General features: G+C 41.4%; 1 protein-coding gene and 1 long non-coding RNA gene across 6 annotated transcripts in view; both read right to left on the bottom strand.

Annotated features, from left to right (window-relative positions):
- The window catches only part of plcb1l (phospholipase C beta 1-like), a 145,008-nt gene that overhangs the window by 83,518 nt on the left and 42,584 nt on the right, over positions 1–18,906 (bottom strand). For all 5 annotated transcript variants that reach the window (XR_014869523.1, XR_014869524.1, XM_085133667.1 and 2 more), the window contains one exon: positions 15,631–15,699. Coding sequence is in view for 3 of the 5 variants with exons in the window: in XM_085133667.1 (XP_084989793.1) it covers positions 15,631–15,699 (69 nt within the window). In the remaining 2 variants the exon portion in view is untranslated. The remainder of the gene's footprint in view (positions 1–15,630; positions 15,700–18,906) is intronic.
- LOC146501350 (uncharacterized) lies at positions 3,928–15,624 on the bottom strand. Its single transcript, XR_014869529.1, has 2 exons — positions 4,785–15,624; positions 3,928–4,329 (listed from the first exon to the last, which is right to left on the bottom strand). It is a non-coding gene; the product is annotated as an uncharacterized LOC146501350 (long non-coding RNA).

The raw sequence follows: 18,906 nt of genomic DNA, 5'->3' as shown, positions 1-18,906 counted from the left end.
TATGTGCTTCACAGGAATCGTTGAAGGGAGTGAGAAAGGTCACCTGTCTCTTTAAGTCTTGACATTTATACGCACAGGTATAGAAACGATCATTCAAGATCAAGCGCACCCGGTGTGTGCCGAGTCTACCTCTGTCCTCACCTGTGTGATTTATGTTGTCAGGCTAGTGTGACCAAAATGTCAATTAATAAATTTCCCAAGAGCCGCTCTCTCGTCTCACCCACTTTGTCACGATCTGCACGCCACATGAAGCATCTGTTATGAATACATGGATGATGACAGTACAGTGGGAAAACACTGAGCTGATATTGATCATTCCAGTTACATCTGGACAAATTAGAGAGGAGAGGTGAGAAACTGATCTCTGCCCGAGGGCATGTCTGAATGTTTAACTATCCGCTCGCAGGGTCTGGCTACAAAATGAGATATCTGCAGTTTGAAATGATCAACGAGCAGTCTTTCATTAGCGCCGCTTCATTGGCACTCGCGATCATTAACAAAGTAAGGCAGTTTCAGTGTAGTTCTCAGTTAAAGTTAAGACTCATTTGAGACGCTTTCTTCTAAAATCATCAACTTTTGCAAAGTAGATTCGTTTGGACGTTTTCAGCAAGGCAATAATTAGCATGAAAATGGTTCTGAAGTTGTGCCAGTGGCACTTCAAAACTCCCAGCTGATGTAATAGCTTCCTGCAGATTCATAAACATTTGAAGGATCACAGAAAGTGAGCTTTAAGTGTCCCTTTGCTGGGTTTAATTAAGAACACATGCTGCCAAAAACATTTTCTTAGGAAAATGATACTTGATGAAACAGATTTTTTTTTTTAAATCATTGTCTCTGAATATTAAAATCACAAGTCTCGAACAGCAAGTAGACCTCAGTAAAAGTTGCTCCAATTAAGCAGCCAAACAGACTCACAAGTCTGACTGAGAGATGAGGTTTTCAGTTCTCGCTGACAAAAGAAAAGAGGTGCGAAGGTCTGTACACGAGAACAGAGTCAATTAGAGATGAATGTGACCGTCTCTATGTTCCCCTGTCAAATGGAAACCATGTGTCTGAAAACCTTCCCTCTTCTAGCTACCTGTTAGACTTACCCTTCCTCCTTATGGTTTCCATGGTAACACACCCACAGAGCTGTTCATAACACTTCAAATTTCATGCTCACCTGCACGGTGGGCAGTATGTATGGCACATCACCACTGAAAGTTAATTCCATTGTCTGGCTTATGTCGTTTTGCCAAGTATAACGCAAAGTGAGACAATTACACTGACTAATTGTGAATATACTGTAGTATGTATATAAATATATCACTTTGAGGCTGTCATTTCTGAAGCAGCTGAATATAACTTAAGCAAAGCAGGTGCAAGGTTAGTGTAAGTCACCGCAGTGGAGGTAAATATTGGCACACTAATCACCGATTGGGATCTTGACCTGATAGCTGGAAAATACCAACTTGTACAATATACCGAAAGCGATACACTGATTGAACAGCATGGAAGAGGAGCCAAATTGAGACCAGTCAATAGGAATGCCAAGAGCCACTGATAGTAGAGTAATAGGAGGTCACCTGCCTGAGGCAGACTAAATGAGTTACTGTTGGGATTCATGGCTGCAATAGTCTAAAGCACTGGCTTTTGCACATACTGAGGTATTTCTAAAGAAATCAGAGTTTATGTTGAAACTCGACTAATCCATAAGAACAGATATTTAAAGATCTAATGAAAGAGCCATGTTAATATTGCGAAGGAGAGCAATGGAATTCTAAACTGCTGATCTTCAGTCAAATTAATGCCACAGAAACTAGCAAGGTGCCGGGTGAAAGCAGAGTGGCATTTTGACACGACGCCTTAAAATCTACGCGTTACCAAGCTATCGGGGAAAGCTGGCAAATTTGCAGTGTTGGGAAGGTTACTTTTAAAATGTATTCCACTACAGATTACATGCCCCAAAATGTATTTTGTAACGTATTCCGTTACATTACTCAATGAGAGTAACGTATTTCAAATACTTTGGATTACTTAATATATTATCATGCTTTTTTCAACTACATGAATGTACTATTGCAGTGTGATTTATTACTATTACTGAAGGTTATTTGCCCTACCAATACCAACTAGATTTTTAAATATTAATATAAATGAGTAACAGTAGGTGGACATTAGGTAAGGCTGCACTTTTTGCAGCGATCTTGTATAGAAAACTATTCCGCGCGTATATAAAACAGGTCTACGGCTCTGACCTCTGGCTAATACATCGGGTTCCCTGTTGGGCTCGTAGCCGAAAACTAGCTTTACTTTGTTGTCTGAGTCAACTTTGCTAGCGAGAGACAGAGAGAGGCGTTGAAAGGCTGCTCCAACGGAACTTATTGTTTCGGAGGAAAACACGAACACGGTGTACAGTCGAGTCTTAATAGCTTACTTACAACTGGGCTCATCAGGCTGCAGTGGTTATTATTATATTTACATGCTTCCAGCTCCCGTTTCTGCTCGGTGACAGCTCGTACTTTTCCACTCACCTTTTTATCCCTCCCTCACGCTCACAGACACATAACAGGTATGGAGTCCATTCTCCCTGCAGCACGGGCTCCACTGCCCATGAGGCTACATGCTTTAGGGCGATGCCTGTAACACTCTGCTATTGCCTTCATATTAAATAATTTTAAAAAATATTTCTTCACATCATTATGAGACGCGAGATTGAGACACTTTGATCCTCTTAATGCGTGTTTTGTTTGGGTTTCCACTGGTGTGGAATTACCAAAAATAGAGAGAGCATAGCCAAACATATCAAACAGGAAAAGACCACCGTGTAATCCATTAATTTCAACAAAGTAACTGTATTCTAAATACCACATTTTTAAACGGTAACTGTAACGGAATACAGTTACTCATATTTTGTATTTTAAATACGTAACGGCGGTACATGTATTCCGTTACTCCCCAACACTGCAAATTTGCTAAAAGTATTGGATAAGTGGTTTTAAGATCCAGCCAATTAAAGCAGTAACAACACCAATATCACCACATCAAGCTAGGCTGCATCCATCTTTTACCTGAACAATGTTATAAGAATCCTTTTTGAGTGTAGCAGCTTACTCAATTGTTTTCTGAGTGATCTGCATACAGTCGATAATGTTGAGAGTAATGACTCACTGGTTGTTATATCACTTAAGGAGTATCAAGCTTTACCTGAGCTGCAAGACATAAGACCTGTGTGTTAGATCACATTTTTCTTCCAACACACTATTATTAGTCTAGGTCCTTCACTTTCCGCCTCTGGTTTTACTGGATGCACTAACCATGGCCTGTTGCCAGACTCAATGTTCTGTTAGTGCGGACCATTAAGCATAAAGCCGACACGATCTTGATGATTATAGGTCACCTGTAGCCTTAGCCACTATAATGTAAAAAGCTTTAGAAAGAGTTCTGTTGGATATGTTAAATACGTTCATCAATCAAGGGGAGGCGATATTTCAGTAGGTAGAGCGTTCGCCTCATCGGAAGGTCGGGGGTTCAAATCCACCGAACGGCTACCTGAGGTACCCCTGAGCAAGGTGCTGTCCCTACATACTGCTCCCCGGGTGCTGGATTGGTGGCTGCCCACTGCTTCACTGAGTGAATGGGTTAAATGCAGAGAGTAATTTCCCTAAAAGGGATTAATAAAAAATCTAGTCATAACCAGTTTGGCTTTAAAGCTAAAAATGGCACAATTACTGTATGTATTAATCAAATAAAAAAAGGGAAATTCATTTGTTCTTGTGTGATCATGTAAATCACAGGAAGTTATCTGTTAAGTTGAGCCAATGACAGGTGCTAAAATACAGAGTTGAGAGTTGTGGGAGGTCTGGTTTACTCACTTGCAAAAGAAGAGGTTGAAATAAAGATGTGGAGACAGCGTTTAAGCAAAGAGGATTTCTGTTCTTTTTAATCTTCATGTTGATGATTTGTTGAAAACATCGAGGAACCTTTAAAACTGGCTGCATGATTGGTAAATGTTTATCAGACCATATTATGTAGCAGATGACCTTGTGATCTTCAGTCATAGTAAACACTGCTCTCCAGAAACTCCTTCACATTCTTCTTCTGTGGTGTGGAAATGATATCAGATACAATCCCTAGAAGAGATCCACCAACATTTGTAGAACAAAGGACAAAGTTCCCCTGCATTTAAATAGTCGGATAATAATCGTATTATCTGTACTATGGTCAAATATTACGGATCGAATGATGGATGATGAAGATATTTATAGGCAATGAGGAATGATGCAGAAGCAAACATCCTCCTATGCAAAGTTTTTGCAAATTTTTCTCTATACAGACCATACTTTGGGGCTGGACCAGGTGACCCTGAATCCTCCCTTAGTTATGCTGCAATAGATGTAGGCTGCCGGGGGATTCCCATGATGCATTGAGTTTTTCCTTTCCAGTCACCTTTCTCACTCACTATGTATTAACTGACCTCTCTGTATTGAATCGTATCTGTTATTAATCTCTGTCTCTCTTCCACAGCATGTCTTTATCCTGTCTTCCTTCTCTCACCCCAACCGGTCGCAGCAGATGGCCGCCCCTCCCTGAGCCTGGTTCTGCCGGAGGTTTCTTCCTGTTAAAAGGGAGTTTTTCCTTTCCACTGTCGCCAAAGTGCTTGCTCATAGGGGGTCATATGATTGTTGGGCTTTTCTCTGTATCTATGAAGCGCCTTGAGGCGACATTTGTTGTGATTTGGCGCTATATAAATAAAATTGAATTGAATTGAATTGAATTGAATTGAATTGAATTGAACTTTACACCTCTGTATAGGGCAGCCTACTTGTGGACAAACTACAGGAAAGCCAATTTATGAAAACTATAAACACGCAGCTTATGACGATAACATGAAATGGTTCGGTGCGAGCGACGCGTTTGTAGCTGCTGAAGTCACTACATGTAATGCCTTATTGACAAATCTTAGCATTTATTGACACGGTTGATACTTCTGAGAATGACATCAATGTGATCTCAGTGGGTAGACGGTTTGGGCCTACACATCATCGGTCACTGTTACAGTGGTCTCCTTGTGGGTGTCGTTTATTTGATTTTTACCTTATTTTCTGCGTTTCATGTTGATTTTGTTTGCTTTAATGAGCCATTAGTCTGGATTTTTTTTAACTCATTAATTATTGCTTAGTATTAGTAAACATGTGAGGAACAGGATCAGGATGTGAGGCACATCTATCTATCTATACTGTAAGGGTGCACTGACCTTTTCCCTGCCTCTAGGTGTTAAGATGAAAGATGAATGCATGTCTGTGTTAACACCGATTTTTCTTCAGCAACAAAACTGCTGACTTTCAGCTGGCAGCAACCCTCCTTCGCTAGACTGAGAGCCCCTGTCTCGACTGGTTCCTATTTGATCAGCTCCAGTTCCACTGGGACGACCTTTTGCTGGGTTAACAAAATGTCACATCTGAATTCACTGCAGGCATCAAGTGACTTGGAGACATGAGCCAAGCTCCAATGGAACAGATTGACACCAAAGCAGCAGTGACTGAAGAAAAGGGTCACGGCACGCCAAGAGTCCAGCAAGTTTTTTTTTATACTTGCAGGATTTTCTGAGTTTTGGCTCAGCTGGCTCTTCAGCTGTAATAAAACTTGTCACTTTTTCTTTGAACACCTATCCCTGCAAACTTTGTGTATATATATACTAAAAAATCTGGCAGTTTTCTTCCAAGCAAATCATTAATTCATGTTATAACAGTTTAAATTCACTGCTTTAAGTTTGAATCACTCGTAATATTAAAACAATTAACTGTTTTAAAAAACAATTACTGATTGTTTGCGCTCCTTTAAAGCAAAGCACCGTGCTGGGAGAATGTACAAGTGTAAATTTAATTATGTGGACGACTGATAAACAATTACTACACTGTGAATTTCATTAATTATTAATGGTTGTTGCGCCTGTTTTGTGAAGCCTGGTGTGAAAGCTTATTCTCACGTGACTTGGCCGACGCATAAAGCAGATATCTCACATTACTTGCTCTGTTCACTACAAATAAAAAAGATGAATACACACAAAGATGATTCTTTTTCCCTTTTTAAAATCTTTAGGTCATTCCTGCTGCGACTATGCTAAAGGTAGAAATTATACCTGCACAGGTGCACCATTGTGCTTCTTCTAGTCTTTTCACCAGGATAGTAATCTCTGGTCCCACTGGGGTAATTCTCCCTCCACGGTGACACAGGCTCCTCTGTTCTTCATTGAAGTCTCAATTTCACTCATTCATTCAGCTGGTAATTTTTTTCCCCCTCATTCATCCTAATCCAGAAGCACAGTCACATGATAGCATCTGAGGCCAAAGAGAGGGTAGGCATCACCTTCGATTTCTCTGCGAGCGGTAATGAGACGGTCTGCTTCACACCAGGGGAATTAATCAGTGTGCAGGAATTACCTATGTAATTGACTGTAGAATCAAACCCAAACCCATCAGGGTCCATCACGCTAACCTTTTCTTTGCTTCTTTTCTCCCCCTCCTCACTGCCCCTGTTTTTAATCCCTGCTGCTGCCTGGCTGGAAGATTGCTTCGATGCGTGACGCTGATCAATCGCCTCGTCGTTGGCGGATGGGAAAAAAATGGTCCTGCGGTTACTTTTATAAAAATCAATGAGTCAATATCCAGTCCACTTTGATCACCTTTAACTGCAAACTGCCATTTGCCCTGTAGTCAATCCCGCTGATGATAAAGATAGTCAGGAGCAATGGAGACACTGAATTAAAGAAAAAATGTTTGAGGCTGTCAGGCTGACAAAGCAGAGACGGAGAGAGTCAAAACTAGCAGGGGGGTGATGCATGCTTGGTTAGTGTGATGTTTATTTCAGCACCCAAAGAACATAAAGTGTTGTGAGTATGACTGTGCGTGTGTGTATGTGTGTGTGTGTGTGTGAAACAGGTCTAAAATAGGAGTGTGTGGGAGTTCTCCCTCCAGACCTGTCAACTGACAGACAGTTTCATGCCTCTGTGAACTAAAATGTCTCTGAGCAGAGTCCGCTGGGAGGTATGGACGAGCCATACTTTATTCAGTTCATTCACATTTACCACACAGGCTAAAAAAACACTCAGTTATTAATTTTATTAATTTCTGTATTGCTCTACTATACCCTAACACATTTTACAACAGATATTCCAGAACTCTTGATATCAGTGTTTTAAGCTTTATAAATGGGAGAAAAAAAAATGCAGTGCCAGTTTAAAATGTGCCTGTTCAGCGCGAACGACTTGCAGCACGAGTGAATGATTGGAGTCACTCGTGGAAAGAGGAATGGGGCATGTCAGCAAAATACACAGCTGATTCAGATTCCCGACATTAAGCTGCAATGATTTAACAGCACTGGTCTTGGACTGCAATCCTGATATAGGACATGAACTAGACTGATCTTCTATCCACTTGATGTTTAAGGAGACTCTCTGCTGTTTTATGGAGAAAATAGCCAAACACCACCAAGCTCAATGTTCTTAGCTAAAACTAGAGAGGAGACAGAGTCTTCAATTCATAAGAATCGAATAATAATGAATCGTGGCTAGGGATGAGTACCGGTATCCTGACATAAACGGTAGTAACCAGACCGAAAAGCAGCGCACATTTCGGTGCTTTTTTTGTCCTTAGATGTCATACACTTTAGATTCTAGCCAATCATTTTACGTTTCCGAGGATAGTAGGCGGGCCCAGGTACGTACGTTCTTTTAGAGCAGAGCTACAGATTAAAAATGCCCAAGGCGAAGCGGTCAAAAGTATGGCTGTACTTCACAGCAAAAGATGCAAACTCAGCAGCCTGCAACAAGTGCTTTAAGCTGATACTGTGATACTGTCAAAGGAAGTAACACCTCAAATCCGATGAAACACCTGGCGACGCATAGCGTTTTTTTTAAAAGCCGAGAAATGCACCGTATTTGATTGCTAGTGCACATCTACTGCGGGTGTGGTGCCTGTTATCGGACCCGGAGTTAGCAACATCCCCCAAAAACCTGAAGAGTAGAGTCCTGGCCCCTAGCCCTGCCAGTGTAGCAGAAATGATGAAGGATGATGACGGCAGCAGCAGCCGTTCTTCTCTGCGTGAGTAGCTTAATGTTGTTCGTGTGTAATTTACGTTGAGTAGGCTAACCACGTTATTACATTAATGCATGTAAGGTGAACTAGCAAACACCATCGTAGCTACATGCGGCTGTCTTCTTGTTTGATGGCAGATACTCCCTTCACCCTGGCCAAAAAGGCTAAAATGACCAAAGAAAAAGTGGGAAACAGTTAAACATGAGAGGTTTTTGACCAAAGTTTTTTTTTTCTTCATTGTTTAAGCACTGCTTCCAGCCAAGAGTGATACCATATATGCCCCATAGCTGCAGAAAAGGCTAACATTGTTATCTTTATACAAAAAAAAACAGCTGAACATGAGAGGTTTTTGGACCAATTTTGTGTTCTCCATTCTTTAAGCACCGGTTCGAGCACCGTTTAAGCACCGGCACCGTTTCAAAAGTACCGATATTGGATAAAACCTAAACGATACCCATCCCTAATCGTGGCTGAGTCAATAATTTCATATATGTTGAATGAACTGTAAGTGTAACATCGAAAATCAAAAACTGTAAATTAGGCGACTTCATTAATCACAAGAACACTTGTTCTTAGGGTCTGAAGTTCAATTGTTCACTGAGCCTTTTTGTAAGCTTCATCTTCTAGAACACTGGAAGCACAAAGAGATATATAGTTTAATGTAATTCTACTGGTTTCTCACTTTGTTTATCAGATGTACAAAAAATAATGTGGAAAAAAAAAACACATATAGAGAGTCATCATTAGCAGTCTCCTTTTACATTGTGCTTCAAATCTCTAAAAACATCGGCACTTATTTGAGCAATTGTGATTCGTAAGGATGTAATTACTGATATACTTCAGAAACAATAATGGACTCAAATCTGCTATTTCAACACACGGCCATGTGAAAAATGTGCTACCAGCATCCATCTAAGAATATCTTAAAGGTTAACACTCACCCTTGCACGTCAGCCTGTAAGCAAGGCTCAACTATTATTTCTGTCTGACTGCAGGTGATTGTGCGTTATACTGCAGATGAGGCCTGGGTTTCAATTGCAGTTTTATCTCCCTGGGGTGTGGACGAATTGATGGTAAGGGTTTGCATAGCCTACGGCAGAGGTTCATGAGTGCATCATTACATCACCGAGACATACAGTAAATAATACCTCTGCAAAGCACAGGTATTATCTTTCCACACACAGACACACACAAATCAATCACAGGCTCGGTGGTTAGCTGAAACATGGCTCTACTGGACTTTCTATAAATGCATCACAATGTACAATATGCCACCACCAGCAGAGGCATCTGGGTACACGTCAGAGCTATTATTAGGTTAGATATGATAAAACCTTCGTGTAAGCAATGTATCTTGAGTGTTTGTCACTCATTTTGTCATAACTATAGAGCCCTATATTGTCATTATAATGCACTATGGCATACAATACCTGCGTTTTCCAGCGATTTACAGTGTACCGATGTCCGGGGGTCAGAAAAAGGCTTTGACCGCTCTTCATATCGAGTAATCTGAATGTTTGTGATTGTTGCAGCTGGAGCTCATACCGTGACCCTGTCCTTCATCAGTATACAGCAGACAGCACAGCACTGATGGAAATAAACACTGCCTCTGCGAGACTTTTTGCTATGCAGGAGATTCAAAAAACATTCCTTTCTTAGTACTGTTGCTCTCAAACAACCAGCTAATATTTGTTTGGTTTATCATTTATTACAAATTTAACTGGGCTTTTTGGTTTTCAGCAATTGGCTCCGAGTCTGGAGCTTTTTTGGGGGTGCGAGCTAAAAATGAAACTAAAGAAAGAGCAAGAACTTGTTGAGGCACAGCTTCACAGCTGTGAAAAATAACTGCCAGGGCATTGGTTCTGCTACCGGTCTATAAGTTATAATCAGAACCCAGCTGCTTTGAATATGCGTTGAATAAGGTATGCTTCAGAAGACAAATCTAAACCCTGTAGCAACTTGCTGCGTGCTCGCAGGAGCTGTTTAGCACTTACTGCCGTGGGAGGCAGAGCTTTAGCCGACTTTGTTGGATCGGTGATAATGGCCTGCTGGCCTCTCCCAGATCCTGTTACACTGCTGGGGACACACAAGCTGCTCTCTATTTAGCAGCAGTCGTCTCTGCTGTAAGCCTAGACTGTAACAGAAGTGGTGGCCACTTCCTCTCACCTCAAAGTAAAAGTCAGGAGAAAGGAAGAATTCCTCCTCTGAAGGAAATTAACAGCCTTGATCCTACTGCAGTTTTATTTTCTATACATATAAGAAGAAGGAAAATAATACATCAAAAGTGCTGGAGTCGGTACACAGCACAAACGCTCTTTCACGAATTACTCTCATCAATCATTTGGTATTTTAACTGCGTCCTGTTGCTCTAAGATAATAGTTGTTCCCCAGCTTTGTTTTGAGTTAAGAGAGTTTTCCATGTGGCTGTCTGCAGATAACAGCATCAGTCCAGATGGTCCACCTTTGTAAACGATCTTCTTTGACAAGGCTCCAGACCATTTGTTCCCTCTCTGTTGATTGTTATTGCTCCTTTGGCAAAAGCCTGTCCAAGCAGACATGTCTGTATGTGTGTGAAATTCACAAATACCACAACAAAAAAATAAATAAATTCTGACAACAACTCCTCTGTCTGTGCCGATGACCATGTGTGAGTCTATCTAAATATGTGCTATATACACAGTCAGTATCAGTACGATGCATGCATCACAAATAGGTAAGGAAGCGATCCCTGTGTCTAGTTTGAAACGCACTGCAAAGTAATAAGCAGCTCGTGTCAGACTAAGGCTGGGTTAAGACAGGGATATTAAATTATCAGACCAGATCCAGTCTGCAAATTTTGGCCTCCTGCAGCGTGACAGTGGATGTCTTAATTTGTCATAAAAAATGGAAAGATCTGCAAATGCAGTCCGGAGAACACTAAATCATTAAGCTTTTCCATTTTCGGGATGTATATTGCAGGCTGAACTCTACAGGCAGGGCATTTCACAGACGGATATTTGTTTGGTTGTCAAAGGGAGGGAGAGAAAGCATGTAATTTTGCCTGTCAGACACCTACTGTAAGAAGCATGGTGAGATGCTGATTACATTTTCGTCTTCAATCCAGACAGAAGAACACTTCCAGAAACCAAGGGGGACAATGAAAGGCTCACAATGTGCCCCTTACAGCGTGCAAAGACACAGAATGGAAAGCAGAAGTTATGCGAACATGGTTATGTTGAAGTTAGCTGTATGGTAAAGTCTACGCAAAAGCTCGGATGTGATTAGCTGGGTTGCTCTGTGCTCAGGAGAAGGAACACACTGTGCAGGAGCAAGCTAAACTGCTGATTTAATAAAGAAACAATATGAATAGACGGTCTGGAGCAGAAGCACCTGTAATAATGACCGAGGGCTTAACACGTGCAAAACAATATAAACAAATATGTGAAAGAGCCCGAGCTGACTTCTAGCCAGAGTCCACCTTATGGTTTGTTTTTTCTAAAGTTTAGAGTTTCCTCTGACCTCTGCTGCTGCAAATGCATGAAACAAAGCAAATACTCCACAAGTAAATAAAGTTCTCTCCTTTCTTTTGTTGTGTCAGATTTTGTGCCTCATATGAAAACATGTGGGGTATGAAACATGATCACATAACTGTTCACTTACAAAATTAGCAGGCTGTGGTATTTTATTATGATACTGGGGAAAACAGCACTTGGCTCGACCATAATTACTACGACCCTGTGCAATGAACCTTCAGTCCTGTTGCCTTTTAAATGACTACTTTGAAGATGGGGACCGTCATTTGCCAACCTTAAAGCGACTTTGGTGCGTCAAGATGGCCATAGAATGTCAATGAGACAGTTAGCCTGCTATCTGTCTGCTATCAGTTTAAAATTAAAAGGACTCAAGCTGGTTTGTGATAATATAGTAATTAACTGTGAAAAATTCCAACCCCCCCAAAATCACAAATCATTTGCTGTTTCCTGAAATTCTGTTGCCTTCTACATACACAGATTAACTCCTTACATTCAGAGTCAAGCCAGAAACTTCATTTGACTGAAGTTTTCCTAACTGAAACTGTCCTGATAGACACTGGTTTACTTCTGTTTTGGGCCTTTCTGTTTTCTTCCTCTCACAGGTCCAGGTTGGGTCGGGCAGACTGGGGAGGAGATATTATCGGTTCTTCCTTGGCCTTAAAAAGCAGCCCAGGCTTCCAATCTTCATCTGCTTAGCTGAGTGGTAATCAGGCCTCCTCATGAGCTTTTTTGTGTAGAGTATTCTTGTGTGTTGTTTTTTGCTCCTCTTCCAGTATGTTTCCCAGTAGGCCCGAAAAGCCACTGCCATCATAACCTACTCACCTGTTTCGTCAAGCTGGTTCATTCTTGGACAGCTTCCCTTGGAGCTGCCTCGGCTCCATCACCTGCCTGCCCTTCCTCCTGTTACCTGCCTGAAGCAAACCAGTATGCCCGTCCTGGACCCAATAGCCATCTGTTTACAAGCGATCCTGAACATTGTTTTTTCCCCACTTTTGGGAAGTGCAATTTCACCCACCAGTTTTCCGCTGGATCTAACTCTCATCTCCTCCCTCTTTCTCTCTCTCTCAATGGATCACCTCCTGAGGCTCTGATTGCGCCCTGAAACTCCCATCATTGTCGTTCCCTCTGGAGAGTTTCTCAGTGCCGTTTTCCTGTGCTTTTGGTTTTAGCTTTTGTGGAAATAAAATTGTGAGTAGTGCACAGTTCAGCCTCAGCCTGGTCGTGCGTGAGAGTCTGCTTCTTGACTGGAGCTTGCACCTTGACAAAACAGTACTGCATTAAATAATCCAAAAAAAACTTTAGGTTTTAAGTCAAATATTCGGCCATTTTTACAGATTGAACACAACATCATAGCTGAATAATTCAGTGGCACAGTAAATGCTTTGGTTCACACACACATCCTTTATTAGCATTGCATAAGGAAAACATGCCTGCTATTTGTGTGCATATAAAATGGGTGGTCATTAGTGCTGCGCATTGCTCACTTGACCCAAGGGTATGTAATTTATTTCTGGAGCCACCCATCAAAAAGAGGTTGCCTCTTGTCACACAGACAAGCACCCAATCTAATCAGCCTAAACGATGATGGGGTGGACACATGCTAATTAGCATCAGCAGTCTGAGAATGCTATGACAAAGGACATTGTGCTTGTCTGGCTTTGTTATTCTACTAACTTCTTGTGCAGGATTTGTGTCAGTAGTTGTAAATGTGCACATTGTACAAACGATAGTGCGCTTTTCTCAGTCTGAATTTATTTATTTATTTGCTTTTTACAAAAAAAAAAACATGTATGAATCATCATGAGTAGCTGAAGCCCATGGGCAGGGTGGCATAAATTCATCAGAGGTCAGACGAGCTGCCCACGCAGACACCCGCGCGCACACACACACTGCGACGAGCCAATGAACACAGCGACGTGCTCCAAATCTTAATGACAATCAGACAGAAATTCCAGCGCCGCTCAAAGACAATACGAGGTAACTCGAGCTGGAGTAGAAACAAGGGCTCAAAAGAGGCGTGCAAAAAAACAGCCTTTCCATCTGTAGCCCATTTCAAGCCAGTCTGTTGACAATGATTGCATTCGAGACCGTCAATGTTCATCTGAGACGCAGAACTCTCGAGCAGCACAATGAAAGCACTTCTGAAGCGTTTTCCTGACGTGTCATCATCAGCATCTCATCTCGCCCTGGCGAGTGTGTTTGTTTGCTGCAGTTTGGATTAATGAATGAATGCTTCTGACGGAGCTCTTGAGTGAGACCAGAATAAGCAGCGCAAGCTTAAGAGAGCACAGAGCATAAAAATATCAAAACAACACAGTGAGCATTGAGGGAGTTTTATGAGCGTTATGACCTGCGAGGTTAAAATTGAAAAGTTGACGGTAATATGAAATTCCTTTCACTTGTACTTCTTCCTTATTTTGCCTCCTCGTGCACAACCATAGACAGAGAGCACTGACACATCACTATCAGTGGTCATAATGATTTTCTCCGTGTATCTACAGCACTCAGTTACCTCACAGCATAAACGAGGGCGCTTCGTGTATCGCATTTAGCTTCGTGGTAAATGTCTCCACACGTCTGCATATATTTACATTACAAAAAAGCAGCTTATGAGCGTTTCTTTCGAGATGAAGTTAGCGGTTCAGTGAGCCTCACGAAACCTTCATCGTTTTGACAGAAGGTGAAAGAAGTGTGAGAGAGAGATGTGAAGGAGTTGAAGGAGAAATGCTCAAGAAGCAAGCCCTGACAAGCGCTGTCCACTTAAAGCAACTGCTGTCTGGTGTTATCTGTGTTTCCCACTGACATCTTCTGCTGACCTCACATCACGTCTCTGCCCCTCTTCTGTTCATCTCTTTCTTTTTTTACAAATTCTGCAGACTTTGCATTTTCTTTGCCTTCCTCTTATGACTATCCCATCTCCCTCTTTCTCTCCTTCCATCCTCCCCTCATCTCATCAACTCCTCAGACACTGTGTCTCACTGGTGCTCCCATTACATTGGCCAGGGTGCATCACCACTCCATCTCCCAGTAATGGATTTCCAATGCTTCGACCGTCTTACCTGTCATGTGGTCATGTCTCCTTGCTGGGCAGCATCGCTCTGTAAGCTTTTTAGAAATGCATGAATACTCTCCGCGTTATTGTACTCGTTCTATCATCACTCACTCCCCAGACAGAGCAGCAAAGCATGACCCCGAACCTCGCTTCTCCCGCTGCACAGAATCAAGCTGATGAAGCGTTTCATCACAAGACTGACTGGATTCAAAAGCTATTTGAATCTGAGCTATAGCGCAGGGATGTATTGTAAAGCAGCAGAGAAGGCGCATCATTGTTTTAATCATCGCTTGTTAGGTGGGAAATGAAGTGCAAGAACTTAATATGGCTTTTTCTAACTGCACAACAATGTGCCAAATTCTGTGATAGTTGTGTGCCAGACTTTTAAAAAATGAATCTACAAATTCTTTGATTATATTCAACGGCTTTCTCATTAGTAGTCCATTTGGATACCAAATTAGGAAACCATCTATGCAATGTTACTGAATTCAAATCACGCTTGTCAGTCTGGTCAGTGTCATCTGATCTTCACTTCCTTACCTTCATCTTCAAATCACTGTCAAAAACTAAATGTGTTCAGACTGTGAACGCATTCGATCAGTTACACACACACACATATATATACACACATAAATTAACAGTCACCTGAATGTGAGATCGGAAGTTTAAACAAGATAATTACAGTAATTACACCTCTGGCACTAAAGTACTGCCATATCTGCACACGCACGATTGCTCTATTGTTAAATATCAATCATTAGAAGAACCAGAACAAAGTTCAGCCCAATCCACAATAGAGTTTCTGTTAGATGGATGGAGACGGAGTGTGAATCATAGTCAGGTTCACGCCCACACATGGCTTTCATTTCAGTGCAAAAATAAACTCTTCCAAAGCATATCGTCAGCCAAGAAAGCACATTGGTCATTGTATTGCTGGAGTTTCCTTCACAGACAGTATAAGACACTGTGAATGTGCGAATTAGAGGCTTACCTTTGGCGTTTTCGCGCACTTTCCGTTTCTGGCATCTTTTATGTATGCTATATCCAGAAGGTCTGTATCCTGTAACCAAGAAGAAGCACAGCTAAATCATCATAAATGTCAACCAATTTCAAATTTAAAGGCTTTAAAGGTTGTTTAGGACACATATTATGCCCGTGGAAGCTAGTTTGATTCAAGGTGATGGCACACATTTCCATTTTACAACCTGCCAGCTCTAAACACTCACATGTGCTTAAGGACACACATTAACCTCAATATGGGATGTCACCTGGGAGTCACTCAGTGTAGACAGATGCTGCCCTGATGACACTCTGCTCCACAAAAGTGTCTAATTAAAACAAAAGTGAAATGTTCCCATATTGACTGATGACCTGACTAAATGAGTACTAGCTCTTTACAAACATACGCAGGGCTCGCAAAATCGCTAGCCCGACGTCCCGGGGCTAGCGATTTTGCCAGTCGGGCTACCAAAATCTATCTCTGCCCTGCCCGTCGGGCTATCATAGGAAGGAAAAATATATGTCAATGCTTTTGCATTCTTTCGGAAATGTAGCTGGGTAATTATGTCATTGGCATCGGTGAGCCACTGTCAATATGTGACATATTGAAATCGCGTTTGAATTTGCGCTTGTTTTTTGCTTTCACTTTGCAATCGCGCGAACTGTGTATAGAGCGACAGCACTGATTGGTGAGTGATGATAATTTGCGCACCAAATCCTCTGACATCGTCTTATCAATCGTTAGCTTACTATGCAAACATGACAAGTGAAATCTCCCGCAGCTTAAACATGTGAGAGGTTGATCACGCAGAGAATCGCTGAGCGTTATGTGAGTGCGCGTGTGTGTGTAAAAACAGCAGGATATATATTTTAGTTCTGCTGAGCCAAATAAGACAGGTCAGGGTGAAGAAGTGACAGCCAAAGAAAAGCTTACCACAAAACAGAAAAGTTATGACAAATCAGACTATAAGGCAAAAAGAAAGTGCAGCTTTATGGTTTCATGGACAGAAGAATTTCTGTGGCTGCAATATGACGAGCTAAATAACCAGGGCTGCACATAAGTGGTCCACAGGTGCGCATTTGCTGTCAAAATAAAAAACGTGCACAAGATAAGAAGTTGCAACGCGTGTTTGCGTACATAGGATTTCGTGGAGGAGGACAGACATTTGTTTAGAACTCTTAAAGATGTCGAAGAAGCTCCTTTAAGCAATTACTTTGGTGTTCCTCCACCTCCAAAGAAATGTCAGAAGGAGTCCGAACCACAAAAGAAACTGGTATTCTCAGAAAAGTGGTTGCAGGAGGTGAGCTGGCTTCAAACAAATGATGAACGCACAGAGAGATGGTGCAGAATGTGCCGTGAAAATCCCACTCTAGCGGACAAAAACAGCCTTTTATATGGACGCAAACGCGCGTTGCAACTTCTTATCTGGTGCGCGTCTTTTATTTTGACAGCGAATGCGCACATGCGGACCACTTATGTGCACCCGTGTAAATAACATAATGTTCTGCCGGGTGTGTTGTTGGTTTTCCCTCGATTTCTGAGTCGACAAGCGCCTTTGTTACTGGAACCAGTCATTTTAAGAAAGGCCCCCATTAGAACCCATGAGAAATGCAAGAAATACATTATTGCTCAGTCTGCAATATATTTCCCAGAACAAACACCAATTGCAAATAACATATTAAAAATAAACCTGAAAATCTGTTTAGAACAGTGTACTATGTTGCAAAGAGTGAACTACCACTGGCAAAATTTAGCAGTCTTTGCAAACTTCAAAAAGCAAATGGCCTCGATCTTGGTTCCACTTACCTCTTACCCGTGACTTCAGTGGAAATTTCAAATTCAGGAACTGACACAGACTGATTCATGTTCTACACAGTTCTTACAAGTTCATAGAAATTTCTGTTCAATTAGAACCAAATATTTGAGTTGATGATTGTAATTTTTATACAATGTTGTAATTTGTGTTTCAACTATTTTTTGATTAATGTTTTGTTTCCGTTACAATATTATACTTTAATGTATAATATTGTAACGGAAACAAAACAGGAAACAAAACATCAATCAAAAAATTGCTCTCTTTTTTATTCGGGCTACTTAAATTTATTTTGGGCTACAAAAAACTGAAGAGTCTCTGCCCGAAGGGCTACCAGGGATTTTGAAATTTTGCGAGCCCTGATACGCAAACACTCCAAATTGCTTTTGGAGCGTTTCCTCATAAAATCTGACACAGGATTATGCAGAAATCCAAAAAGAGTTTTTTTTTATTCCTTTTTTACAACAGAAAATGTCATCATATGCATCATATTACTAAAAGATCTGCTGTCAAAGGGAGAAAAAAGGAGATAAGATGAAAAACTTCACACGTACACAATGTTCTGCTGCTGCATTGTGTTATGCCAGGGGTTGGCAACCTGCAGCTCTTTAGTCCTTATAGTGTGGCTCCGTGTGGTTTGGGAAAATAAATTAGAAGTATTTAGCTGAAGTGTATTTTATTTATGTTAGTTATTTTTAACTTGTAGTTCTAAATTGGAAGATTATTGTGATATTGAGATATAAAATTAAAATTATATTCTATTATTTTTTCATAGCTCAAAATAAGCGTCACACTGGCGGAAGCCGGTGTACCCGCTGAAACGCCGTGCATTTATCGAGACTTTCAACCCCAGGTAGGCCAATTATGGATCTTCGGATCCACATTATGTCAGCAGCTCCACCGTGAACTATGTTAAAGACAAACACGCCTCACAGATGAAAGCTTACAGTCCTGCAGAGATAAAAGTGACTTCGTACAGCCCCGATTTGCAGACGCTGTGCGCAGAGGTTCAGGAGCAGGAGTCCCATTGTAAACCTATCACGGCAGACCCGACGATGTTTGCATGAACATGCTTTTCAGCATCTCTATATTGACCACTTTTCACACACGGTTTCTGTACGCATACAGCCGGCTGTAGCTTTTCAGCTCACAGCCCGACACACACCAACAACAGCACAGATAGCGCAGACGTAAAGGCAGCGAGGCATGATTGCGGGTGCCGCTCAGGTGCGTCCGCCTCCCCTGCAGCGGCGCCGCACGCATTAACCAGGTAAAATACATATTTAGTAGGGGTGCAACGATACACAAAATTCACGTTCGGTTGGGTTTGATACTTTGGTGTCACGGTTTGATATTTTTTCGATACAAAAAAATGTTCATGCTTTAATTTGTCATTTATTAAAATTATAAATATATATTTTAACTCAAACGTACAGTTTTTAAATTTAATGTTG

The sequence above is a fragment of the Neolamprologus multifasciatus genome, chromosome 15 (assembly GCF_963576455.1).
Source record: "Neolamprologus multifasciatus chromosome 15, fNeoMul1.2, whole genome shotgun sequence".
NCBI classification, from domain to species: Eukaryota; Metazoa; Chordata; class Actinopteri; order Cichliformes; family Cichlidae; genus Neolamprologus; species Neolamprologus multifasciatus.
Note: the sequence above shows the minus strand (reverse complement) of the source record. Positions and strands in the feature narration are given on the sequence as shown.